This window comes from Sceloporus undulatus, chromosome 2, assembly GCF_019175285.1.
Source record: "Sceloporus undulatus isolate JIND9_A2432 ecotype Alabama chromosome 2, SceUnd_v1.1, whole genome shotgun sequence".
NCBI lineage: Eukaryota > Metazoa > Chordata > Lepidosauria > Squamata > Phrynosomatidae > Sceloporus > Sceloporus undulatus.
Window position 1 is genome coordinate 256222621 of NC_056523.1, and position 22066 is coordinate 256244686.

Genomic DNA, 22066 nt, shown 5'->3' on the forward strand with positions numbered 1-22066 from the left:
AGAAAAAGGCTCAGATTTGCAGAGTTTGATTGGCAAAGCTCACTTTCTTAAATTATTTAATTAAATAATTTTGCAAGTGAGAGGCCAATTGTTTCAAATGCAAGATATTTATCAAGCATGGTGAGAATGTGACTGCAGACATACTCAGACCCAAACAGGATTCTGACTGTATAACCATTGGTTTTTGAAGTTCCTTGATATAGACAGCCTGATGAGAAGCACCTAGGCAAACTATATCAGCATTAGGTTTAGAGTGCATCCACACTGTAGAAATAATGCAGTTTGGTGCCACTTTAAGTGCTGTAGCTTCATCCTACAGAATCCTGGGATCTGTAGTTTTACAAGGTCTTTAGCCTTTTCTGCAAGAGTGCTGGTGCCTCACAAAAATACCAAATCCCAGGCATCTGTGGGATAAAGTCATGGCAGTTACATTTAAAGTGGTGTTAAACTGTATTATTTCTGCAGTGTACATGCACCCTTGGATCCTCTTCTTCATGTAGAATAATGGGACACAGAGGTCTCTTTTTTTAATTAACAAAATATCAAATACACTTCAGGTAATCCTTGTTCTTAATTTTACTGCTTCAGTTTGCAACATTTAAAATCTGGATTTTCCAACAGTCTGTATTTACACAGAATGAAACCTAGCTGATTAGCCTGTTTAATTCTAAATGTCCTGCTGTATCCATAGGGTTGATGCAATTTAATAATACCCCTAGAAGTTTTCCAGGACTGACTTTCCTTAACCCTTTTAACTTTGTAAGGTTCAGGGTCCAATGTGGCTATAAACAGGTTAACTATTTTTTCCTGTATTAATATGGACACAGAGAGACCTGACATAGATCTAATCTGTGGCATGTTCCAGAAAGGACACCCCTTTGTAACCCTAGCACATGCAGAGCGCACACTTTTAGGCTCGTCTGTAACGGGCCACAGACTCTGCTAAAATATTCTGACTTTTTACACTCTCAGTGCTAGGTTCACTTCTCATTTGGTTTCTCAGCAGTTCTGTTTGGAATAGATGAAACTGGGATGGTTCTTAGAAGATATCCCTTGCATTGTGCAATGCTTCTTGAATCATAAACAATTTTATTTGTCTCTTTATTACAAAAGTCTAAAATACATCAACTGTGACTTTTTCCAAAATAAACTTAAAATAGGCCAGTGTTTATTCTGCATGGAGAGAGAATTTTCTGCTAGCGAGGCCTGCCTGTTTGGCTATGCCTTGTGTTAATATCCCATCACAGAGATTGCTTTTCACCTGAATTCACATTTGATTAGTGAATGTAGCTTTCTGTTGTTCTTGCTGCTTCGAGGGCATGAGAAGCTAATATAGATGTAACAAAAAATAATGTGTCACTATGTCAACAGTTCTCCCGCTACTCTAGAACATGCTTATCATTCCTGAATGATTGCTAGGGAAGTCATGATACATCACCTAGCTTCCTTTTCCGTCTTCAGATTTAATCAGTCAAGATCCAAGAAAATATTAACTGTTTTTTGAAACAGATCATTTCAGGAAGTTATCACATTTATTTATTTTTTAACAAATCACCTGTTGAAGATGAATTGCAAATTGACTAGCTGGCGCAAACTAAAGTCTGTCTTGACCAGCATTGTGTTTTCACCACAGCCAGTCTAATGTATCAGGAAGCACTCAAACAGGATAGAAAGGCAAACACCATCCTTCTTTTGTTTTTACCATTCGGATACATTTCACCTCTCTCTCTAGGGATGTTCTATTTTACTTAGAGAAGTTGGTTGACCAGTCCTTCTCCACTGGCTTACCAAGCAATCGAAGCTAATGGCTGTCACCATGTCTTTTGAAGTGAATTCCATAAATTGATTATGCATAATGTGAAAAAGTACATGTGGGACTTAGTGCCATCCAATATGTATCTACTCAAAAGAAAGTCCCACTGACTTACTCCCAGGGATGGAATTGGTGCCTTTTTTATGTATTCTCAAGTTCTTGTATTATGAGGAGACAAAACTTTCTATATGCTCCACACACACTGGTAATCATTTGTAAAACCTCTATCATTTTTTAAAATAAAAATGTAATGAGATTTGCATGAAGACATTTTATAGTGTTGATCTGTGTTTCTGTTTCATACTATAAATAAATCTAGATAGTTTGAGGCACCCACTGTATTTTGGATCAAAGTCCTTGACCTGTGCTGGACATCCTTTTTGCAGCCAGTGATGTGAAATCTAGAGGGGAAAAGTCTGCCCTGCAGCCAAGAATGTGTTTTTTCTCCCTGTATATGCACAATGGAAAGGACAACAGGAGCTGCATGGATTTGGAAGAGGCTTGACTGATTTGGTGAAGAAACCCACAGCTGTAACCAAAAAGAAGGGAGCTCTTTTTGTGGACATGTGTAGATTTCTGTGTGTGTTGCCAATGAATTGCTCTTGGTGCATACCTCCATGCACACATTGCAATACCCATCTAAGTCCTGTTGAACTTCTGGAAGTAACTTTTGATGATGGATATGTACATCAATGACAGAGGGATGCCTAGTTGTTGAATGAGATCGGTGCCTTAAAACTCATACACAAGCATCTCTTCCCCACCTCACCCATTGATAGCCACAAATTATTATAATTACCTTCTCCACTGGAAAAAGTCCATTACATGTAGGAAAATCTTAATACTGAACACAGTTTTAATAAATCAAATTTGTATCATAAGGTATATTATTAAAAAATCAAAGGATATACCTCATACACAGAGAGATCACATCAAGTCAAAGCAGGTTACAAACAATTTGGAGTAACATTATATAAGAATCTAAATAGGACATCTGAAAGAGGGGGAAAGTCATCATGTACTTAAGAGACAATTAATAATGTTTTCAAAAGTAACCACAGGCTAATTTCTCCTGTTGGAATACTAGGTCATATGCTCACCCCATCTTTGTTTTTTTAATAATTGCATTTTCTCTGTTTTCTCTCTATTGTTGTGCTTATTATATCATAAAACTACTCTTAAGATTTTCAGCATGGATTTTCTCCAGAACTTTGATATTTATGTTTTATTCTTCTCAGTCCCACAAAATTGGTGTCTTTTCCTCAGTTAAAAATGCATGGAACAGGACATATTTTGTTCCATATCTTGAGCTGACTGACTTCAAAAATATAAATATCTACTGTATAAAGAATGTGTGTGTTTATCTATACAGTCAGTATTCATAGTAAGGAATGAGAACACTTTAACTGAAGTAATTTTAAGGAGCCCCCCCTCCCCCAATACAGTATTTTTATCATGCTCTGCTGTCCTCTGAGAGTAAGAAAAGTGATTTCTCTTGGTGTCAGAAGGAATGGGATCTCTTTATGGTGGGATTTTTTCGTCTATTGGAAAAGACTTGAGGTTCCTTTTGGGCTGTGGCTCATGTGAGACAAGAGTTGGACATCTTATGGTGGGTTGGTATGCATGTAAGGAGGGAAGCTGTCACTGTTTTTTCTCTGCTGGCTGATGGAGGCAGAGTTCACTCCCAGAAGAGACAATTGGCAAGTTGTTTTCAAGGTGATGGTTGATGAGATGGCTAATGCTGTCAAATATACGATCCTTTGTACGAACCTGGAAAGAACAACATTCAAATATAATGTTCATATATATTCACTAGAGAGGGCAGTTTGACCTTAAAACTACTAGGCAAATTAGATACATAATGGCAATCATCTGCATTTCATTCATTTGATGGCCCAGTACACATATAACATATGAATGGCTAGGCTGGGAGAAGGAGAAAGAAAGAGAAAATGACTTCTTGATCTGAAGTCATTCAGCAAACTTCACAGATTAGTAAAAAAAAGTTGAAATTCTAAATTGAGGATGGGTCACTGTAGCCCTGCAAATATCATTGGACTACAACTCCCATTAGCCCTAGCCAGAATAGTTAATGATAATAGATTATGAAGCCATAGTTCAACAACAATCCAACTAGAGTTATCCATCCTAATCTAGTGCACTTTAGTGTATCCTAGGTACAATTCTGCATTGGTTCTATTGAATGAATGCTATAAATAAATAAATTTGTATTTCATTGTTAGAACTGGCCTAATACAGGAGCATACTTTTATTTAAAAAAAAAATACAGTGCTTTGGATATTAAGAAAAGCAGAGTCTAAGGAGTTAATTGAATGTTTTAGCACTAGGCCAGTAAAGTGCAACACACAATCTAGCAGTGAAACAACAAGAATGATTCCTTTGAAAGGTACAGTGGGCCTTTGATACCCACTGGGATTTGATTCCAGAATCCTCCATGGATACCAAAATCCATGGATCCTAAAGTCCCATTATATACAGTGGTGTAGAAAAATGTGTCCCTTATATAAAATGCCAAAACCAATGTGTGCTTTCTGGATTTTGTTGAGGTGGGGGATATTTTCAAGCCATGGATGGTTGAACTGATGGATACAGAATCCGTGGATATGGCAAGCCAACTGTAGTAACTTTTGTTTCTCCAGAACACATTTAGCCTGTCTCACATACCAATAACTTCAGTTTTATTCAGCTTTTCTGGAAATTATTATGAAAATAATATTTGACTGTCCTCTAGTGTTAACTGCCTGAGTTGCATCCATTGTTTCTCCTGGTTCTTTATCTGATACTAGAGGCTGCAGTGTGTGTGTGTCTTCAAATTGCTTGTCAACTTATGGTGACCCCATGAATTTCATAGGGTTTTCTTAGGAATTCTCATCATTGAAATCAAGGGTCCCTAAAAAGCTTACTGCATCTTCTCAAAGCTTCCTTTGTACTGCAGCAGGTCTTCCATTTCACATCTTAAGGCAATGAAACAGAGTTTATCAGACAACCTATTTTCCCTGAATTGAATGTACCAGTGGTTGTGTGTGTGTGTGTGTGTGTGTGTGTGTGTGTGTTCATTAATTCATTCAGAGAGAGGGGGAGAATGAGAGACAAAAATTATATAAATAAATTAAATAATGACAAAACCACTATAACCCTTCGGTCATCTCCTCTCAAAAGAAAAGTTGTCCTATATATGGAGATTCAAAATTGCAGAATGATAGCTGTGTTATTCCGGTGCAGTAAAAACAACAATGTGTTAAAGAATAAGAAATTGATTATAGTTTATATAGTGTGGGGGCATATGCTTCTCATTATCAATCACGATTGACCATACTGGCTATGACGGATGGGAGATGCAGTCCAACAATATCTGGAGGGCCCCATATCCTCTGATCCTGGCTTATAATTTATATATGTATTGGGCTTTAAGGCCCCACAAAATCCATTGCTGACTGTCACATAAGCAAGGGCACTTGTAAAACAGGTGCTCTATTTTTTGTGTTAACAGAATCTGAAATAAAAGATCCCCTTCCTCTCTTACAGTTACAGTTATACTTACAGTTCCTTCAGGGTCCACCAAGAGGAGATGTTTGGCTTGTCCGTTATGTAGTCCAGTCAGCACATAGGAGCCTGGATTGGAAGTACTTTTCCGAACCAGGAAATCTCCACATTTCTTTAAGAGTTGTTCTGCTTCTTTCCGAGTCATTTCTCCTTGATACCAGGGTTCTGTGCTCAGTTCTTCTGCTACTGCTGCACCAGCTGCTCTAGACAGAAGAGGACTGGTACATTCAACTGAGGTAGCCTTGTTCAAAATGGGACCAGGTATTTGGTTCTTGAGAGCATCTTCGAAAGGACCTAGTAGGACGAGCAGATAATGCATACCAATTAGAGGCATATGCAGTAATTTAGTGTAGTCCAGACACTTCAGTTTCCCTACAATAAAAGTACAACCTTGAGGAAAGGTTCAGTTGTCTCCTTCCACTGAACTCAAGCAGTGTATCAATTTGTTTAACTTTAGTCAGATGGTTGTATTTTCTGTTGTTCAATTTTCTACAATTCACACAGGCTGTCCCTTGCCCTATGGGAGCTCACACTATGAGTACAACAGCACTGTACCATTTGTATGCTCCACCAATGAGATGTGAAGGCATACTGTTCTTGATAGTGAAGCCTGTATCCAAACAATTAGAGAGCTAGGCCAAAACCGAGAGTTTTGTTCAAAATCTGGAAAAATTATAAAAGATATTTTTATATTAAAATACTGAGATGGACCTCTATTCAGGAAGCTTTCTATAAATCAGAAAAACCTCACAAAGAGAAGTGGATCACCTATAAAGACATATTAATAAAAACGGAACATGGAAATGATATTAAAACAGCAGAACAATTTAAAAAAGAAGGAATAGGAATTCAATGGCTCTCTTACTATAAATTGAAAGGGAGATATAAAAAAGACAAGAATGCTATCGGAATCGAAACAGAATTAAATACTTTAGATAAAATACTATTTAAGGGGGAGGAAACATATGATAACCAAGGTGTATAGGATACTATTTAAGGGGGAGGAAACATATGATAACCAAGGTGTATAGGATAACCAAGGTGTATAGGATATCGAATTAAAAGACAAATCTGTAAAGAAGAGTATGATTAAATGGATGCAGGACATTAAAGAGCCAATACTACTGAATAGCTGGGAAAGAGTATGGGAAAAAAATTAAAATTTACTAAAAGTGCCAATTTAATTGAAAACTATTACACAATGCCATATAGATGGCACTTATCCCCATCAAAATTGGCAAAAATAAAAAATACAAACAATAATAATTGTTGGAAATGCAGAGAAAACAATGGCTATCACACATAGTGGGATTGTAATGATGCAAAAAAGATTTTGGGAAGAGATACATTAAAAAATTCAGAATATTTTCCAATACAACACAGAAATGAAACCCCTATTGTATTTATTAAACATTAGAGAAGACTTATGGGGAAACTAAACCAAGAAGAGATAGATGTTGTACTGTATCTAATTACAGCAGCCCGCTTAGTCTTTGCAAAACATTGGAAAGGGGGAGGAAACAATTTACAGGAAGAATAGTTAATAAAAGTAAATGAATTGATGGTGATGGATAACTATGATGGATAACTATGAGAAAACAGAACAAAAATTTCAAAGAAAATGGGAAAAGGTTAACAAGCTTTGGGACTAAGTCTGAATAATTTAGGAAATAAGAACCTTTCTCACCCACTTAATCTTAAGGTTTTTTTTCCCCTTTTTAAAATATGTATTACCTCTTTTCTGTCTGGAGTTGGGGGAACAACAGACCTATTATAAAATACAAAATAGTAATTGTATGCTGATTATAAGCAAGACCAAAATAATGGATGATAACAGAGGACAATGTTATCTATCCATTCAGGTTATAAGCCAGGCCCGCGCTATATCTACCGTATATTTGTAAATAAATTATTGTTATGTATTTTATATATGTATATATGTTATAAATGTATATTATGTATGTTATGTATATAATAATAATAATAATAATAATAATAATAATAATAATAATAATATTTTAAAAGAGAGAGCTAGGCCAAAACCAACAAAATGGATTTGAATTTCAGTAGGGAGAGATGCAATACACTTAGGCAGAAAAAAATGAAATGCACAGATATAGAATGGGTGACACCTGGTTTCTCAACAATACATGAAAAAGGGATCCAGAAGTCTTAGTAGACCAAAGGTGAACATGAGTCAACAATCTGATGCAGCAGCTAAAAAAGTCAATATGATTCTAGGCTGTATCAATAGAAGTATAGTGTCTAGCAGTGATGCAAATTTATATCTTATTCTTCCTATCCCTGAAGTAAGGCAGAACATTTTATCACTCTTCTTGCTTCTCTGTGAAGAGAAGTGTTACTGAAGTGAGACTTACCTCTAGAGAGGTTATGCTGATTTATCTTTCTATGTGTTTGATAATTTTATCTTCAATAATATTTTCAACAACGTCTGCAATACAGACATTAAACTAATGAGTCTATGATAAGCTACACCTACCTTCCCTTTTTAAGAACATTATATCAGCCCCTTTCCAGTCCTTTGGGTATGGGTGACTAGGCTACTGCCACACTGCAGAAACTGTTTAGCACCACTTTAACTTTCATGGCTCAATGTTATGGAATTATGGGGTTTGTAATTTTGTGAGCTATTTAGTCTTCTCTATCAAAGAACACTTGGTGCCCCACTAAAATGCAAACCACAGAATTCCACATCATTGAACCATGAAAGTTAAAGTGGTGCCAAATTGCTTTATTTCTGCAGTGTGGCAGCAGCCAAAGTAACTGTTGACAATGCATTGGCTTATGAAAGGCAAGAAAAGTTTCCAATTCACAGAGAGATTTTAAAGCGGAACTTACTCATGTCAAAAAGATCTTTTCCTGGGCTGCTGTCTTTGGTACTTTCTTTTGTTCTGCTAAGCAGATGTTCAGCCTCTGCCTGAAGAGCCTGCAGAGTTTCCATATTTATATGTTGTGTATTCACATACATTGGCATCTCTCCTGGTGGGGTCACACTAGATCTTCCTTCTGGCATGCTACAGATATCCAAAGACCCTGTGAAAATCAATAGTACTCTTTTGTACCAATATGTAATGTAATAATTCAAAAGACAGGTTTGCTAGCAATTTAGTCTATTGCTGCCATTTATTTATTCAGCTAGACCATTGTGAGACATTCCACTTCACTCCAGTGTTTTCATGCTGCCCTTTCTCCCTAAGATCTAGTCTTCAGAGGTTTTAAAATTTTGCATAGGACCATCAGTGTCCTGAATCCACTGCCACTGCCCTAATCTTAGAGGGAGAAATGAATAGGCAGACATAGCTCCATCATGTCAAGACCAAGAAGCAGATGAAAGGCCTAGGTACATCAATATACTGATGACACCCAACCCCAAAGCTCTGGATGACCTTTTCCAGTCTTTTATGGAGATATTTAAAAGCACAGAGAACAGTATTGCACTCTGTGGAACCCCACAGACTAGCAGTCAAAAGTATGAAGAGTGGTCCTCCAGCATCACCCTCTGGGAATATTCAGCCAAGAAAGATAGAAACCACTGCAAAGCAATGCCCCCAAGTTCCATATCAGCTAAACAAACCAGAAGTATTCAGCACTGAGCAGGAAGTTGGACCTGATTGGTGCATAGGACCCCTTCTGACCCTATAATTCCATGATGATACCATGTCAATGGTATCAGATGCCATTGAAAGATCCAAGAGGAGCAACAAGGATGCACTCCCCCTATCCAACTCCTCATGTAGGTCATCCACCAAGGTGACCATGGCTGTTTCTGTCCCATAACCAGGTCTGAATCTAGACTGGAATTGATCCAGGTAATCCATTTCATCCAAAAAAGCCTGGAATTCTGTTGCCACCACTTGCTCTAGGACTTTTTTTACAAAAGGAAATTTAGAGATTGACCAATAGTTACTTAAGGAGGCAGGGCTCAATGAAGGGGATTTTTTTTTCCCAACAAAGATCTTGCAATCACTTTTTTTGGAGTGGTTGGAATATAGGCCTCTTTTGAAGAAGCATTTACAAACTCCACCATCCAATTGGCCACTCCTCCTCTGGCAGCTTTAATTAATCAAAATGGAGATGGGTCCTACAGACAAGTGGTTAGCCTCACCTCTCCAAGCAACCTGTCTAAATCATCATGTTGAACCTAAAACTCACCCACAAAACTGGACAAGTATATGCCTCAGACCCTACCTCACAATGTGGAGTCCATGTCAGAATGAATCTGAGTAATTTTCTCAACAAAGTATTTCTCAAATTTGTCACAGCATTTTTCTGAGGGCTTCTCCTCAGCAGTTTGAGATCAAAAATGTAATAGCCCTTTAACTACCCAGAACTGATATAATAGAGGCAACAAAGAATTGTTTTACTGCCCTCACTGCTGCAAAGTAGGTTCTAAAATAGCCCTCGACTCATGCTTAGTTGGACTAATCCTGAGTCTTTCTCCACCATCATTCAAGTCACTGAACAAGTGCTTCATTGCCCTGAGCTCCTCAAAAAACCAAGGAGCCCATGGTCTGAACCCAAGGAAAGGATGCTTGGGAGCAACTGTGTCACAGCTCAACTACGGCATCAACAGAATCGCCACGTTTAGCAATTGGGAAATGCCACAGAACATTCAGGATTCCTGAATAATGAGAGGAAACCAGGAATTAACTGACATTAACTTGCCAGTTTTATTAGAAAGAAAAGTTTGTCCTGATCTGGGAAGCTTACCACTGGGATACCAGACTTGTTGGAGAAATGGTTATTCATCTTTTAACTTCCTGATATAACATTCCCTCGTGCCATGAACACCTTATCAGTTATTTCCAGGCAGCCACAGGCAGCGTTCGTTTCAGTCTTCACTATCTCTATATGATGTTGGAGTCTGCTTCATAAAATGGACCCTTTGCTCTCTAACAGCTGGGCCCTAGTCCCAGTTACTAAATGGAGACTAATGATGTGGGTACGATATTGCAGTTAATGAAACCTGGGTGATTTCAAGACTTTATGCTACTTGTCTTGTACAATATACAAACTGTAGGCATGAAAGCTGGAGAATGTGGGAGATTATTTGCCTCCTAATATTTCTTCTTCTTACGTTGTGAGGAGAGGGTTGCTGAAACAATTCCTGTGTTAATGTGTAATGGAAGGCAAGAAAGCAACAAAAATCTGTTTTAGAGCATCTTCTTCATATAGTTTTCTGTTTTATTTATTTACACCATTTAATCAATTTGGATATAGGCACAGCTTGCCAGATCTAAAATGATATATCTTCACACATTTCTTTACCTTCCTCCATATTTCTTTATTTCTCTTCAGTCATTATCTTATTGGTGGAAGAAATATTGTAAAACAGAGCCATAGGACTGAAGCTGATTCCACATTAATCCATCTGCAAATGTATAAGTCAAATAAAATTATAGCTACTTTAGCATGCATCTTACCTTGTCGACTGGGTGCCTGTTGCCATTCTTCACCAAATAGGTCTCTTATGTGTTGACTCTGGTAATATGTTTGCTCTCTTCCCATTTCTGATGCAGACTAAGATGGTAGTAAAAATATTCTTCATGCAAACTCTACCTTTAAATACTGTAATGCATTTTCAGTGGGTCTTTTAAATGATTGATCCAGGTGCAATTCTACCCAAACCCAGTCTTCGTTCATTCATCATGTATGACACTATGACTGAGCATTCTTTTATGAATGAGTTTGCGTAGGTGGATGAGAGTAATGATGACCTTCAGAGAAACTGCACTCCTTTCCTGTTTTATTAACCCCTGTAATTCTAAATGACAAAGTAGGTATATTACATCTATAAAAAGGAACTCCTTCAGTTCAATTACCCTTTCATGGAATAAATGTGAGAGCTGAATAATTCTAATAAAGCTTTTACCAAGTATAAAAAGAGAAAAGAAAAAGATGCTGGACCATGAACCCAAGGATTTTCACAATGATTCTGATTAAACAGAATAATTGATGCCATATGTAGGAATCTTTACTCTTTTATTTAAGTTAGTGAAGCATTCCTTCTCAGTACAATTAGCTACAATCAGCTAAATTTATAGACAGAGACAAAGTACTCTGGCAATAAACATAGTACTTTAGCTCCCTGCCATCACCTTTTCAATTGATTTATTTGAAGATTTAATGCAAGATTACATACATAACCAATACAGAAGAGGGCAAATGATACATCCCTTTATAACCCTGGGTTGTCTCATTAAACTGACTTGCTGATGAAGATTCAGGACAGACCAAAGAAAGTTCTTCTTCACACAACACATAATTAATGCATGGAAGGATTGTTATCAAAAGGAGTGACAGATAACCACTATTTTAGATTTCTTTAAAGGGGGATTAGATGATTCATGGGGTATAAGACTCACTGATTACTAGTCAGCTCCAGATGTGTTGAGGTTATCTAAAGGGCCATCTATTCCCATCTGAAACCACCTCTCCTTTAAGGTCATCTTCAGAGAATCCACCAATAGGATCAATAAGGCTGACTGGCACTAGTTACAGTGCCTTCTCAGTTGTGGTTTCTACTCTATGGAATTCCCTCTTGTATTTTGCTCAAAGGGCTCATGTGTTAGCAAGATTCTCCCTAGGGATATTAATATTCAATAATTTCATGCTTACAAATGAGGATGAATAATGTTCACATTTTTCTGCTCAAGACTGCTGCTTTCAACATCAAAACAGCAATTTTGCAGAACAATAATCTTGCACAACAAAATCCTGTGGCTATTTTTTGTGTGTGGAAGATTGCTGTTTTTTGCACAAGATTTTTGTGTGTGTAAGATTTTTATTGTGCACGGTTGCTGTTTTGTGCAATACTCCCCTCAATATAATGCAAAAAACAAACAAACAAACAAATCAACTGTATTTCTCTACAAAATACTGTATAAATACTGGTCCAAACCTGCAAAATTCTGACTATTGTATTATTTTTTCTGACCATGCTTCCGGTGGAGTGAGGGAACCCATATTTGGCCAGGAAAGAAATAACAGCAACTTTTTTTTCTCCATTTTTTGTTCTTCCCAATTATTTATTTCAACAAATCAGTATATACCACTATTCTCAGTTGATCAAAATAATTCATGGAACCAAGCATTGATTGATTTGCCCACCTGAGCATAGTCTGAAACAGAGGGGACCTTGGTTTTGAGCCTCACATCAACTAGGCCTCCAGCAGGAGGTATTTTGTTTGGAATGCTGTTGTAGTAGGGATGTTCCATTGGTTCGCCATCTTCTTCCACCCAAAGTTCATCCAAACTTTGCATCCTATTGGAAAGGAGCTCTGTTAGTTCGCTTATCTTTTGACTATTTATCCTTTAAAGAACTTTTTAAATGCGACCAATACATTCAATTCCTTAACAATTACACTTTTAATGACTACAGAATTTTGTCTGTTCCCATGAGTCAACAGAATGATGGAGTACTAGAACTGGATCAACAGATTTGCTGATTGCTTTGATTGTGATTTCCTGCATGGCAGGGGGTTAGACTGCATGACCCTTGTGGTGTCTTCCAACCGTATGATTCTGCAGTGCGCCCTTGCCTTATGCGGGGATCCGTTCCAGACCACCCCCCCAAGTAAGGCAAATACTGCATATGCTGAAGCCTCATTGAAAATAAATAAATAAATAAATACTTTCTTACTTGGCTTACTGGCTCCCTCCTCAGTTTACATTGCATATGTAATACAGCTGTAGACAGATGAACTTGAATGTTGCTGTAAAACTGATTGAAAACTGGTAATTCCTCTGTCTTCAAATATCTCAGACAAATCCAAAGCCTCGATTCTTTTCCCCACAAATGCAAATATCTTACAATTTGTTTCATGACACTACACCTGCATCCACACTGCAGCAATAATCCAGTTTGACAGCACTTTAATTGTCATGACTCAATGGTATGGAATTCTCGGAAGTATAGTTTTGTGAGATATTTACCCTTCTCTGTCAGAAAGCTCTAGTGGTACAACAAACTACACATCCTAGAATTCCACAGGATGGAGCTGTAGCAGTTAAAGTGGTGTCAACCTGGATTATTTCTGCACTGCAGATGCAGCCTACTTCAGAGGTTATATAACATGTGTTGAATACCACCAGTACTCTAGTCAGACTCTTGCAACTAACTAAGGCCATCTTCCAGTATGCCATGAAGTCATCTTCTCCCTGTCTTCTCTAGTGGGGAGAAAATTACCACTGGCCTGACTCACTACAAGTAATCAACCCACTCTTTGTTGCTGCTTTTTTCATATATAGAAAGAAAGAGGAAGAAGAGAAGCAATTTAAGAAATATTTGACTACACTGAAATTACACTAGTGACAATACTGTGTTCCATGTTACAGTAAAGTTGGAAACTGGGGAGGACACACATGTCAGCTACCTTTCATAGATTTACAGTAAACCTTGTTTTCTTGGCTTGGGTCCAAAACACACTGCAGAAATATTCCAGTTTGAGACTAGTTTGAGTGCCCTGGCCCACTGCTAAGGAATGCTAGGAATTGTAGTTTGTTGTGGCACCAGAGCTCTCTGGCAGAGAAGGCTAAATGTCTCACGAAACTACAGTTCCCAGAATTCCCTAGCATTAAGCAAACACAGTTAAAGCCACCTCAAACTGGATTCTTTCTGCAGTGTGTTTTGGACCTTGGACAGAATCATAAACTTCTGTTTTAAGTATTTGTAGCTTGTTCTTCTCTTGTGCAAATAAACCCAACCTTTATTTATCCAGTTCTCAAAGAAATAACCTATCTGTTTTCTTGTTGTGGTTGTTTCTAATACTCACCTATCATGAAGAGCAGGAATCTTGGAAGGGCACTGCAAATATTGCTTAAAACGAAGTTCAAAGGCTTGCCCTATGGTGCTAATAATATCTTGGGCCAGGCCATCACAGCATTCCAGGATATGACATGCTAGTTGTGGTAGGAGAAAAGCATTTAAGAGGATGCCCTTGGAGAAGTCAGTTTTAGAACTGTATACGTTTATTCTCTATATAGCTTATATAATAACAAGAATCCTTTAACAATTTTTAGAAGCTAAAAACTTTACAATCATCGATCTAGCATATATCATCTCTTTTTGCAAACGAGCTAGGAAGCCATCTTTAGCTGATGGAGAAGAAAATTATTAACTTACAGGACTTCCTATCTTATAGTTCTCAACATTCTCAAGCAGTCTTATGCATTTCACTTGTCAGGGATGGGTATCATTTGGATGGATCTCTAGACACTGTTGGAAGCTCCATCAGCCTTAGCCACTAGTTAGGATTGAAGGAAATCTGAGAGCTGGAGACCAACAACATCTGGAGGACTACATGATTCCCAAGCCTGATCTAGGAAGATATAAATCATTTGCTTTCTTATTTAAGTGTAATACATTATATTGTGGCTTATAGGACAACATTAGATAATTTTATTCCAGCAAAAGAGATTCCAAGAGTAACCTACAGTGAAACAATAGAAGAACAAGACCTCAGTCCTTGTCCTGAGGTATACAGTTTAGACAAGAAATTGAGGAAATCATATGCAATGGCAAACAAAAATTTTCATCACTTGAGGGGAGTATCTTTTTAAAAACATGCCAAGCATATCATCTAGGCTGCATTTGCACTGCAGAATTAATGCAATCTGACATAGTTTTAATTGCCATGACTCAATGCTATGGAATACTGGGGTTTGTAGTTTGTTGTGGCACCAGAGCTCTCTGACAGAGACATCTAAATATCTCACTAAATATCCCAGAATTCCATAGCACTGAGCCCTGGAAGTTAAAGCGGCATCAAGCTACATCAATTCTGCACTGCAGATGTAGTGTAGGCAATGTGCTTGCCATATTTTTAAAAAGATACTCCCCTGAGTGATGAAAAATTCTGTTTGCAACAGCATGTGGTTTTCCTCAGTGTTGTGTCTTGCATTTAGTATGTAATTGATCAGTGTAAGGTAAATACGTGGCTCATTTGGAAATCTGATTATAAATTAGATGGATCTCTGAAGAAATCCAGTTGCGGGAGGAAAAATCTGTCAAATGTAAGGAATATGCATTCCCTTTAATGTTTAGTTTGATCCTCAGAAACACAGCATACAACAAAAAGAGGACAAGAAAAGGAAGCAAATGTAGATATCATACTGCTCTTATGAGAACTGACTGGGATAGAAATAACCGAGGAAGAGGAAGAATCAAAAGGAAATAATCTCTCAACAAATCCAATGGAGCGTCCCGGCTTCCATCTCTACCTCTGCAGCAGCTTGATGAAATGGCTGCTATTCTGTTCCAATTCAGGGACAGGAAGAGTCAAAGGCAGCTCATTGTATGAATATTCATCCCATAAAAAATGGAGGCATGAATGGAATTTCTTTCACCAAAGCAAGTTGTTCATGTAACAGACTAATATGGTCACACCCTTGGACATCTCTCCTTATTTATGTATCTTATTATTAATTTTATTTCTATTTTATCAAGAATTACAATCACTTTGCACAAGGAGGACTAAGAAATACTAAATTGCATACAAATGAGGCAGATAAATAAGCCATGGTTGAGTTTCTTAACAGATCAGATACAATTTAGTGTCTAGTGTAAATGCAAGCCAAACTTTTACAACAGTGCATTTCTGTGTTTAACTATAAGGATACCATTTGCAAGTGATCACATAGAAAAGATTCTGCTTATTAAAAGAAAAACTCTGGAAAAGTATATCATCTATTTCTAAAATATACATAACTCTAATATTTTATACTTGCAATACACACTTTTTTATATACTTGCAATACACAATTCTCATAACAGTGTAAGTAAAGGTACCTTCCCTCATTAGTTTTTAATGCATCTGGTGACAGAAATTTCTGAGTTAGAAGACAGTGAATGTGGGACAACAGTTCACAGGATGAAAAAGGTGAATGTGTTTTGACAAGGTTTGGTAGGAAGAGGAAATACAGGGGAAAGAGTTCATCCCCTGACCAATGGGATTGCATGGTATGTTAGAAAGAAAGAATGACCACTTTTCCCTATGTTCCTTTGCAGACTTGTGATGGCCCATGGAGGGCACTACATTCATTAAGCCATTGCATGGTGCTGACATTTGTATCCCAACTTTGGTGCAACCATGCAGTGCTTTTCCCCTTGGTCTGTCCATTGCTAAGTAACACTCATTCAACTGTTCACTGCCTTCACTGTGCTGGCTACCACTGATGCTGAGAATTATAGAGATCTTATCATCTGAATCATTGCCAGTGAACCATTTCATAAAGTTTAACTTGGTAACCAGCAGTGAGCATCTTCTAAATAGCCTAAAATTAAATGACATCACATGGATGCAAATTGCCTGAATAGGTTTTTGGTATTGTCCTTTCCAATCAACTGTTTGAGCAGTTTCTTTAAATAGAAAAAGCCTGATAAAGTAAACACATTAAATTCAATGAAATTTAGTTAAGTGTTGACTGAAAAACATTCATTGACTGGATCTGTTTTAGTCTGGATTACCAATAGGATTCAGGCCTGTAACTCATCAACAGGATTCAGCCTAGTGGATGGCCTTGACAAAGTTACTTTCTGTCAGAGCTATTTTCTGATGCATTACACTCTAAGGGGTTTATCACACAGGAGACAACTGTAAATATAAATGGTGATTAACCCATGATAATCCCACAATTGATTGACCCACTATTGGGCTAATGGTTTTCACACGACGTCGACATGAAACGTGATTAAAATGACATTATCCCATGAGTAACCAGGCAAGAAACAGCAGCAAATCATTCATGGGATTTCCCCATTAATGGCTTTTTGCTGTTTATTGCCTGGTTATGGCCTGGTTATTCACAAGGTAATGGCTGATGTGTTAATCTCATTTTAATCGTGTTTTAATGTCAATTGAGTGATTTTCTGGTTAATCACTGCTTAAATTCCACATTTTCCCCATGTGATAAACTCCTAAGACTAAAATGCCACTCTGAAGGTTAAATGGACAAGAGAACAGAGGCCCATGATTAGACTTCCCATCCTGTTATATTTTAGAAAACTGAAGCCATAGATGGAACATTCTGGATTAGGACCATGCTGCTGGACTCAGGGATGTAAATTTTTGTAAATCTAAGTTAATCTTTGCTTATTTATTTCATACACAAGAGCAAACAAATTCAAAGGTTTTCTCCTCTGATTGATAAGATTTTGAGTTTGGGACATTTTTCTTTTGCTTCCCCTCTCCCCATTTTGGGATGTGGGGAATTTTGTATAGAAAACAATGTAGTTTATATAAAATACATTTGGGGATCAAAAACCATTGCATTTTTTCACATGCTTGGTTTTTTGCTTTTGCTGAAGAACAAAAAACGTATAACCATTGACAAATGTTCTTCGATGGCATCTCTCAACATGATGAGACACCTATTTTAAAAAAAAATCAAGAATGAGGAAACGTGAAAATATTTTTTACATCCCCATCTCCAGCGACATGAAAATAGTGACCCATGGTAGCTGTTTGACTCCTTAGGAGACACTTGCTAAACTCAACTAATCAATGCAGCTCTGGAGGCAGTGGAGAGGAGGACGGTTTTCACTGGGTCCATGATCAGAATCCAGCTCCTACACATGCTATTTCTTAAAGCTTAAAGTACTGAGACGTCTAGTTTGTTCTATCTCTTTGGAAGTAGGGTGGCATACAAATGGAACAAATAACTTATTTGGCACACAATGAACAGATGTCTGTATACAGCCATTATTCATAGAATATAGGCTAGAGATCAATGAGAATCCGAGAAGCTTACATTTTCAAAAGAAAAAGAGTGAATGTTAAGCGGTACTTTACCTCTACGATTAACAGGGTCTTTTGCTACATATGCAACATAATCTGTTGTATCCTGTTTGTAGGAGGATAAAAAAAAGAGAGAGAAGCAGCTATCATGACTATGGAAGCCTTCTTTTTATGCCAAAGCAAAGGTGCATTGCTTTTCAACTGAATGTTTCCCAGTGGGTGCCTGTGCTTGGATACCATGGTTACAAATGTGTTATAAATATCAACCCAATAGAGAGATGAGATTGTAGAGTAGATAAATTAGTCAGGCAGAGAGTCCAAAAACTTCTGCGCAGATAGCCCTGCATAATAATTGTGCAAATTCTAATCATGGAATCATGATTCAAAGAAGATGATGTAATTTTAACAAAAAAACATGCTGTCATTGTAAATATTAATGAAATGGGGGTGTTCAAAGTATAATTAGAAACCCATCTTATTCCAACTTTAAAGTGATGCCCTTGTTTTCTGTATTTGTTTATTCAGAAATAAATCTCACTATTTAACATGATTTACCTCTAACTAAGGATACATACAATAATATCCTAGGTCTCTGTGAAGTTACATTGACAGAAGTTTTCTGAGCACTCAAATCACAATGGCCCAGTTGAAAGTTAATGTTTTGTCATTAATATGGCAATGAACAACTAAAAACCTCAAGTTCATGTGCTTCTCTCTCCCTTCTCCTCTCATTTATATATGAGAGGAATATAATAGCTATCGTTTTAAACAAACAATACATTCCCTTTACATCTGAATGTAGGAAAATGTAGTTTATACAAATCAGAGTTAGCAAACCAAGATATCAAATCTAGAGCAAATCATGTTTTTTATCCCAATTGTTAATCAGGATATAACTCAGAGTTTGAGTTGCAGTTTAGTTGTACAACTTACAGTTTGCCATATTTTGGTGAACTAGAAAACTGTGTGGCCTATCTCCATGTGACATTAAATGTGTTAGCTGCAGCATCAAAGAGATGTTTGTTCTGTCTGTCATTAACTGCAGTGTGCTTTGACAAGAACACAGTAGAAGAAACATCCAGGGGTAGCTGTGTTGGCCATTTAGAAAACCCAGTCAAAAATCCACCAAACAGTGATACCAACAGGAATAACCTGGTTCATGTGGTGCAAGTGGTGGGATTCTTAGGTGGGAGTGACCATGTTCTCTTGGAATTTGTTATACAGTGGAAAGGAGAAGCCAGGTATAGCCAGTCATACATTCTAGAGTTTAGGAAACCTGATTTCAATAAACTAAGGGAAATACTGGGTGTGATCCCATGGTCAGTAATACTAAAAGAGAAGGGAGTTCAGGATGGATGGGAGTTTCTCAAAAGGGCGATACAGAAGGCACAATTTAAAACTGTTCCAATGAGGAGGAAAAATGGGAGGTGTCTCAAAAAATCAGGAACGATTACTAAGGAACTTTCAATTGAGCTAGGTTTTATACAGAACATGTATAAGAAATGGAAAAATTGGGAAATAACCATGGAGGAATTCTAGCAAATATTCTAGCACATGTAAGGGGACAGTCAGAAAAGCAAAAGCACAAATGCTATGGAAAGAGCGGTCTATCCATATCTTGTGTGAGGGAGCCATAGTGGACAAACCACGCTCCCTCGTGCAGCAAAAAGAACCCGCAAAAAGCGGGTTCTTTCTTAGGTGCCATTGTGATGGCGCAGTGCACCAATGGCACACTCACGGCATCACAATGACACCAAGACATGCGGACACTAGGCGTCCATCACGTCAAAAAGGCGGCGCCCGTGTATACAGGCCGCCGGCATTTTGACGCCCTCGTCACATGCTAGGGGTAAGGCACATATGGGCGGTGCGCCCTCAGCCAACCCCTAGCACATGATGAGGGCACACTTTAGGTCTGTCTAGATCGGGCCAATGAGCTCAGGCTTGCTAGGGAGGTTAAGAACAATATAAAGGGCTTTTTTGGGTATGTCCATGGCAAAGGGAAGAAAAAGAAAATGATAGGGGCACTACGTGGAGAAGATGGCAAAATGCTAACAGGGGACAAAGAAATGGCAAAATTATTCAACACCTTCTTTGCCTCAGCCTTCCCAGAAAAGGAAAAGGGTGCTCAACCTAAGGGAAATGCATTAGAGGACACAATAGGAAAAATGTAGCACAGAATAAGTAAAGAGGAAGTACAGGAATACCTGGTTAATCTAAATGAATATAAGTCTCCAGGACCAGATGAACTACATCCAAGGGTATTAAAAGAACTGGCAAATGTAATATTGGAGCCTTTGGCAATAATCTTTTAAAACTCCTGGAGAACAGGAGAAGTCCCAGCAGACTGGAGGAGGGCAAACATTGTCCCCATCTCCAAAAAAAAAAAAAAAAAAAGGGGGGGGGGGGGGAGAGGATCCAAACAATTATCATCCAGTTAGTGTAACATCAGTACCAGGAAAGATTCTAGAGTAGATCATTAAACAGAAAGTCCATGAACATTTAGAAAACAATGCAATTATCACAAAAAGTCAACATGGGTTTCTGAGAACAAGTCATGCCAGACTAATCTGATCTCCTTTTTTGATAAAAATTACCATCTTGGTAGATATAGGGAATGCTGTAGATATAGCATATCTCAATTTCAGTAAGGCCTTTGGCAAGATTCCCCGTGACATTCTTACAAACAAGCTTGTAAAATGTGGGTTAGAGAAGGCAACTGTTACGTGGATTTGTAACTGGTTAACTGGCTGAACCTAAAGCGAGCCCAGCAATGGTTCCTCTTCAGCCTGGAAAGAAGTGACCAGTGGAGTGCCAGAGGGTTCTGTCCTAGGCCCTGTGCTATTCAACATCTTTATCAGTGACTTGGATGAAGGAATAAAAGACATGCTTATCAAATTTCCAGAGAAAAATGCAAGTTATTTTAAACCAGTATAAGGGAGAGATGGCCCAAATTCAATGTGGAACTACCTTCAAATTGTGAAGACAGTCTACACTTGAATTGGCCCTGTGTTCTGTGGTCAGAGGGATGCCACAGCAGGGGGGGGGGGGGAACCAGTGTAAATGCCCCATGTCCTGGAATAATGAACAGAAATACAAAAAGAGAGGAAAATATAGAGATTTAAGAATACCTCTGTTTATAACAAAATTATCACTTTGCAACATATGGTAGTATCAATGTTTAGACTACCATGCCATCAATAATCAGGATTTTTTTTGGAGGAAGAGGAGGTGTTTTTTAAGAAAGCATCCATGAAGTTACATTAGAAAACAATGGCTTAAATTCATAACTATTCATATATCACAGTGGTGGCAGGTGTCTTCTGTGCCAATCTCACATGAATCCATTCTGAATTTAAGTGGGAATTTTAAAGGATCTATGCAAGGCACTAAAGTTACTATTGACTCCTTCATTAGCTCCTTTAGTGTCTGCATCAAAACACAAAGCAGATTCACTGTACCACTGACATGGTAGTGACCAGCTGCCATTACATAGGAATACAAAAGTGAAATGGTGTGAAATGGAATGCTTTGGATTCCCAGTGGTTTTCTGTAGCATTTAATGACAAAAGATTAACTAGCAATATTTCCTGAGCAAATTAAGTGTGTCCTCTTATATCAATAACTAATAACAGATTTTTCAAAGAGTACTTACCACATCTACTCCAGATGCAAAGGAAATAGACTGCATATGATGATTTGCTATAATCTATAGATAAATTAGAAAAGATCAACAGGAGTATTATATATGGACTATTTAGCTTTCTTTTCTCTCACTACTCTTCTATGTGCATTATGTGAAGTAAAATCAGAAGCCAACAACAGAAACAACAGTAAAATCAACAAGTTTCATGTATGTTTGAACTCTTCTATGTGCATTATGTGAAGTAAAATCAGAAGCCAACAACAGAAACAACAGTAAAATCAACAA

The 22066-nt window shown here is 37.7% G+C and overlaps 1 protein-coding gene across 2 annotated transcripts in view; it reads right to left on the minus strand.

Annotated features, from left to right (window-relative positions):
- Positions 1–2651: 2651 nt before the first annotated feature.
- The window catches only part of SHC3 (SHC adaptor protein 3), a 60279-nt gene continuing 40864 nt past the window's right edge, over positions 2652–22066 (minus strand). For both annotated transcript variants that reach the window (XM_042453888.1, XM_042453889.1), the window contains exons 5-12: positions 21791–21844; positions 18190–18241; positions 14173–14299; positions 12509–12662; positions 10822–10918; positions 8237–8431; positions 5376–5671; positions 2652–3583 (exon numbers count right to left, since the gene is read on the minus strand). In XM_042453888.1, the coding sequence (XP_042309822.1) occupies positions 3455–3583; positions 5376–5671; positions 8237–8431; positions 10822–10918; positions 12509–12662; positions 14173–14299; positions 18190–18241; positions 21791–21844 (1104 nt within the window). In that variant the 3' untranslated portion in view covers positions 2652–3454. The remainder of the gene's footprint in view (positions 3584–5375; positions 5672–8236; positions 8432–10821; positions 10919–12508; positions 12663–14172; positions 14300–18189; positions 18242–21790; positions 21845–22066) is intronic.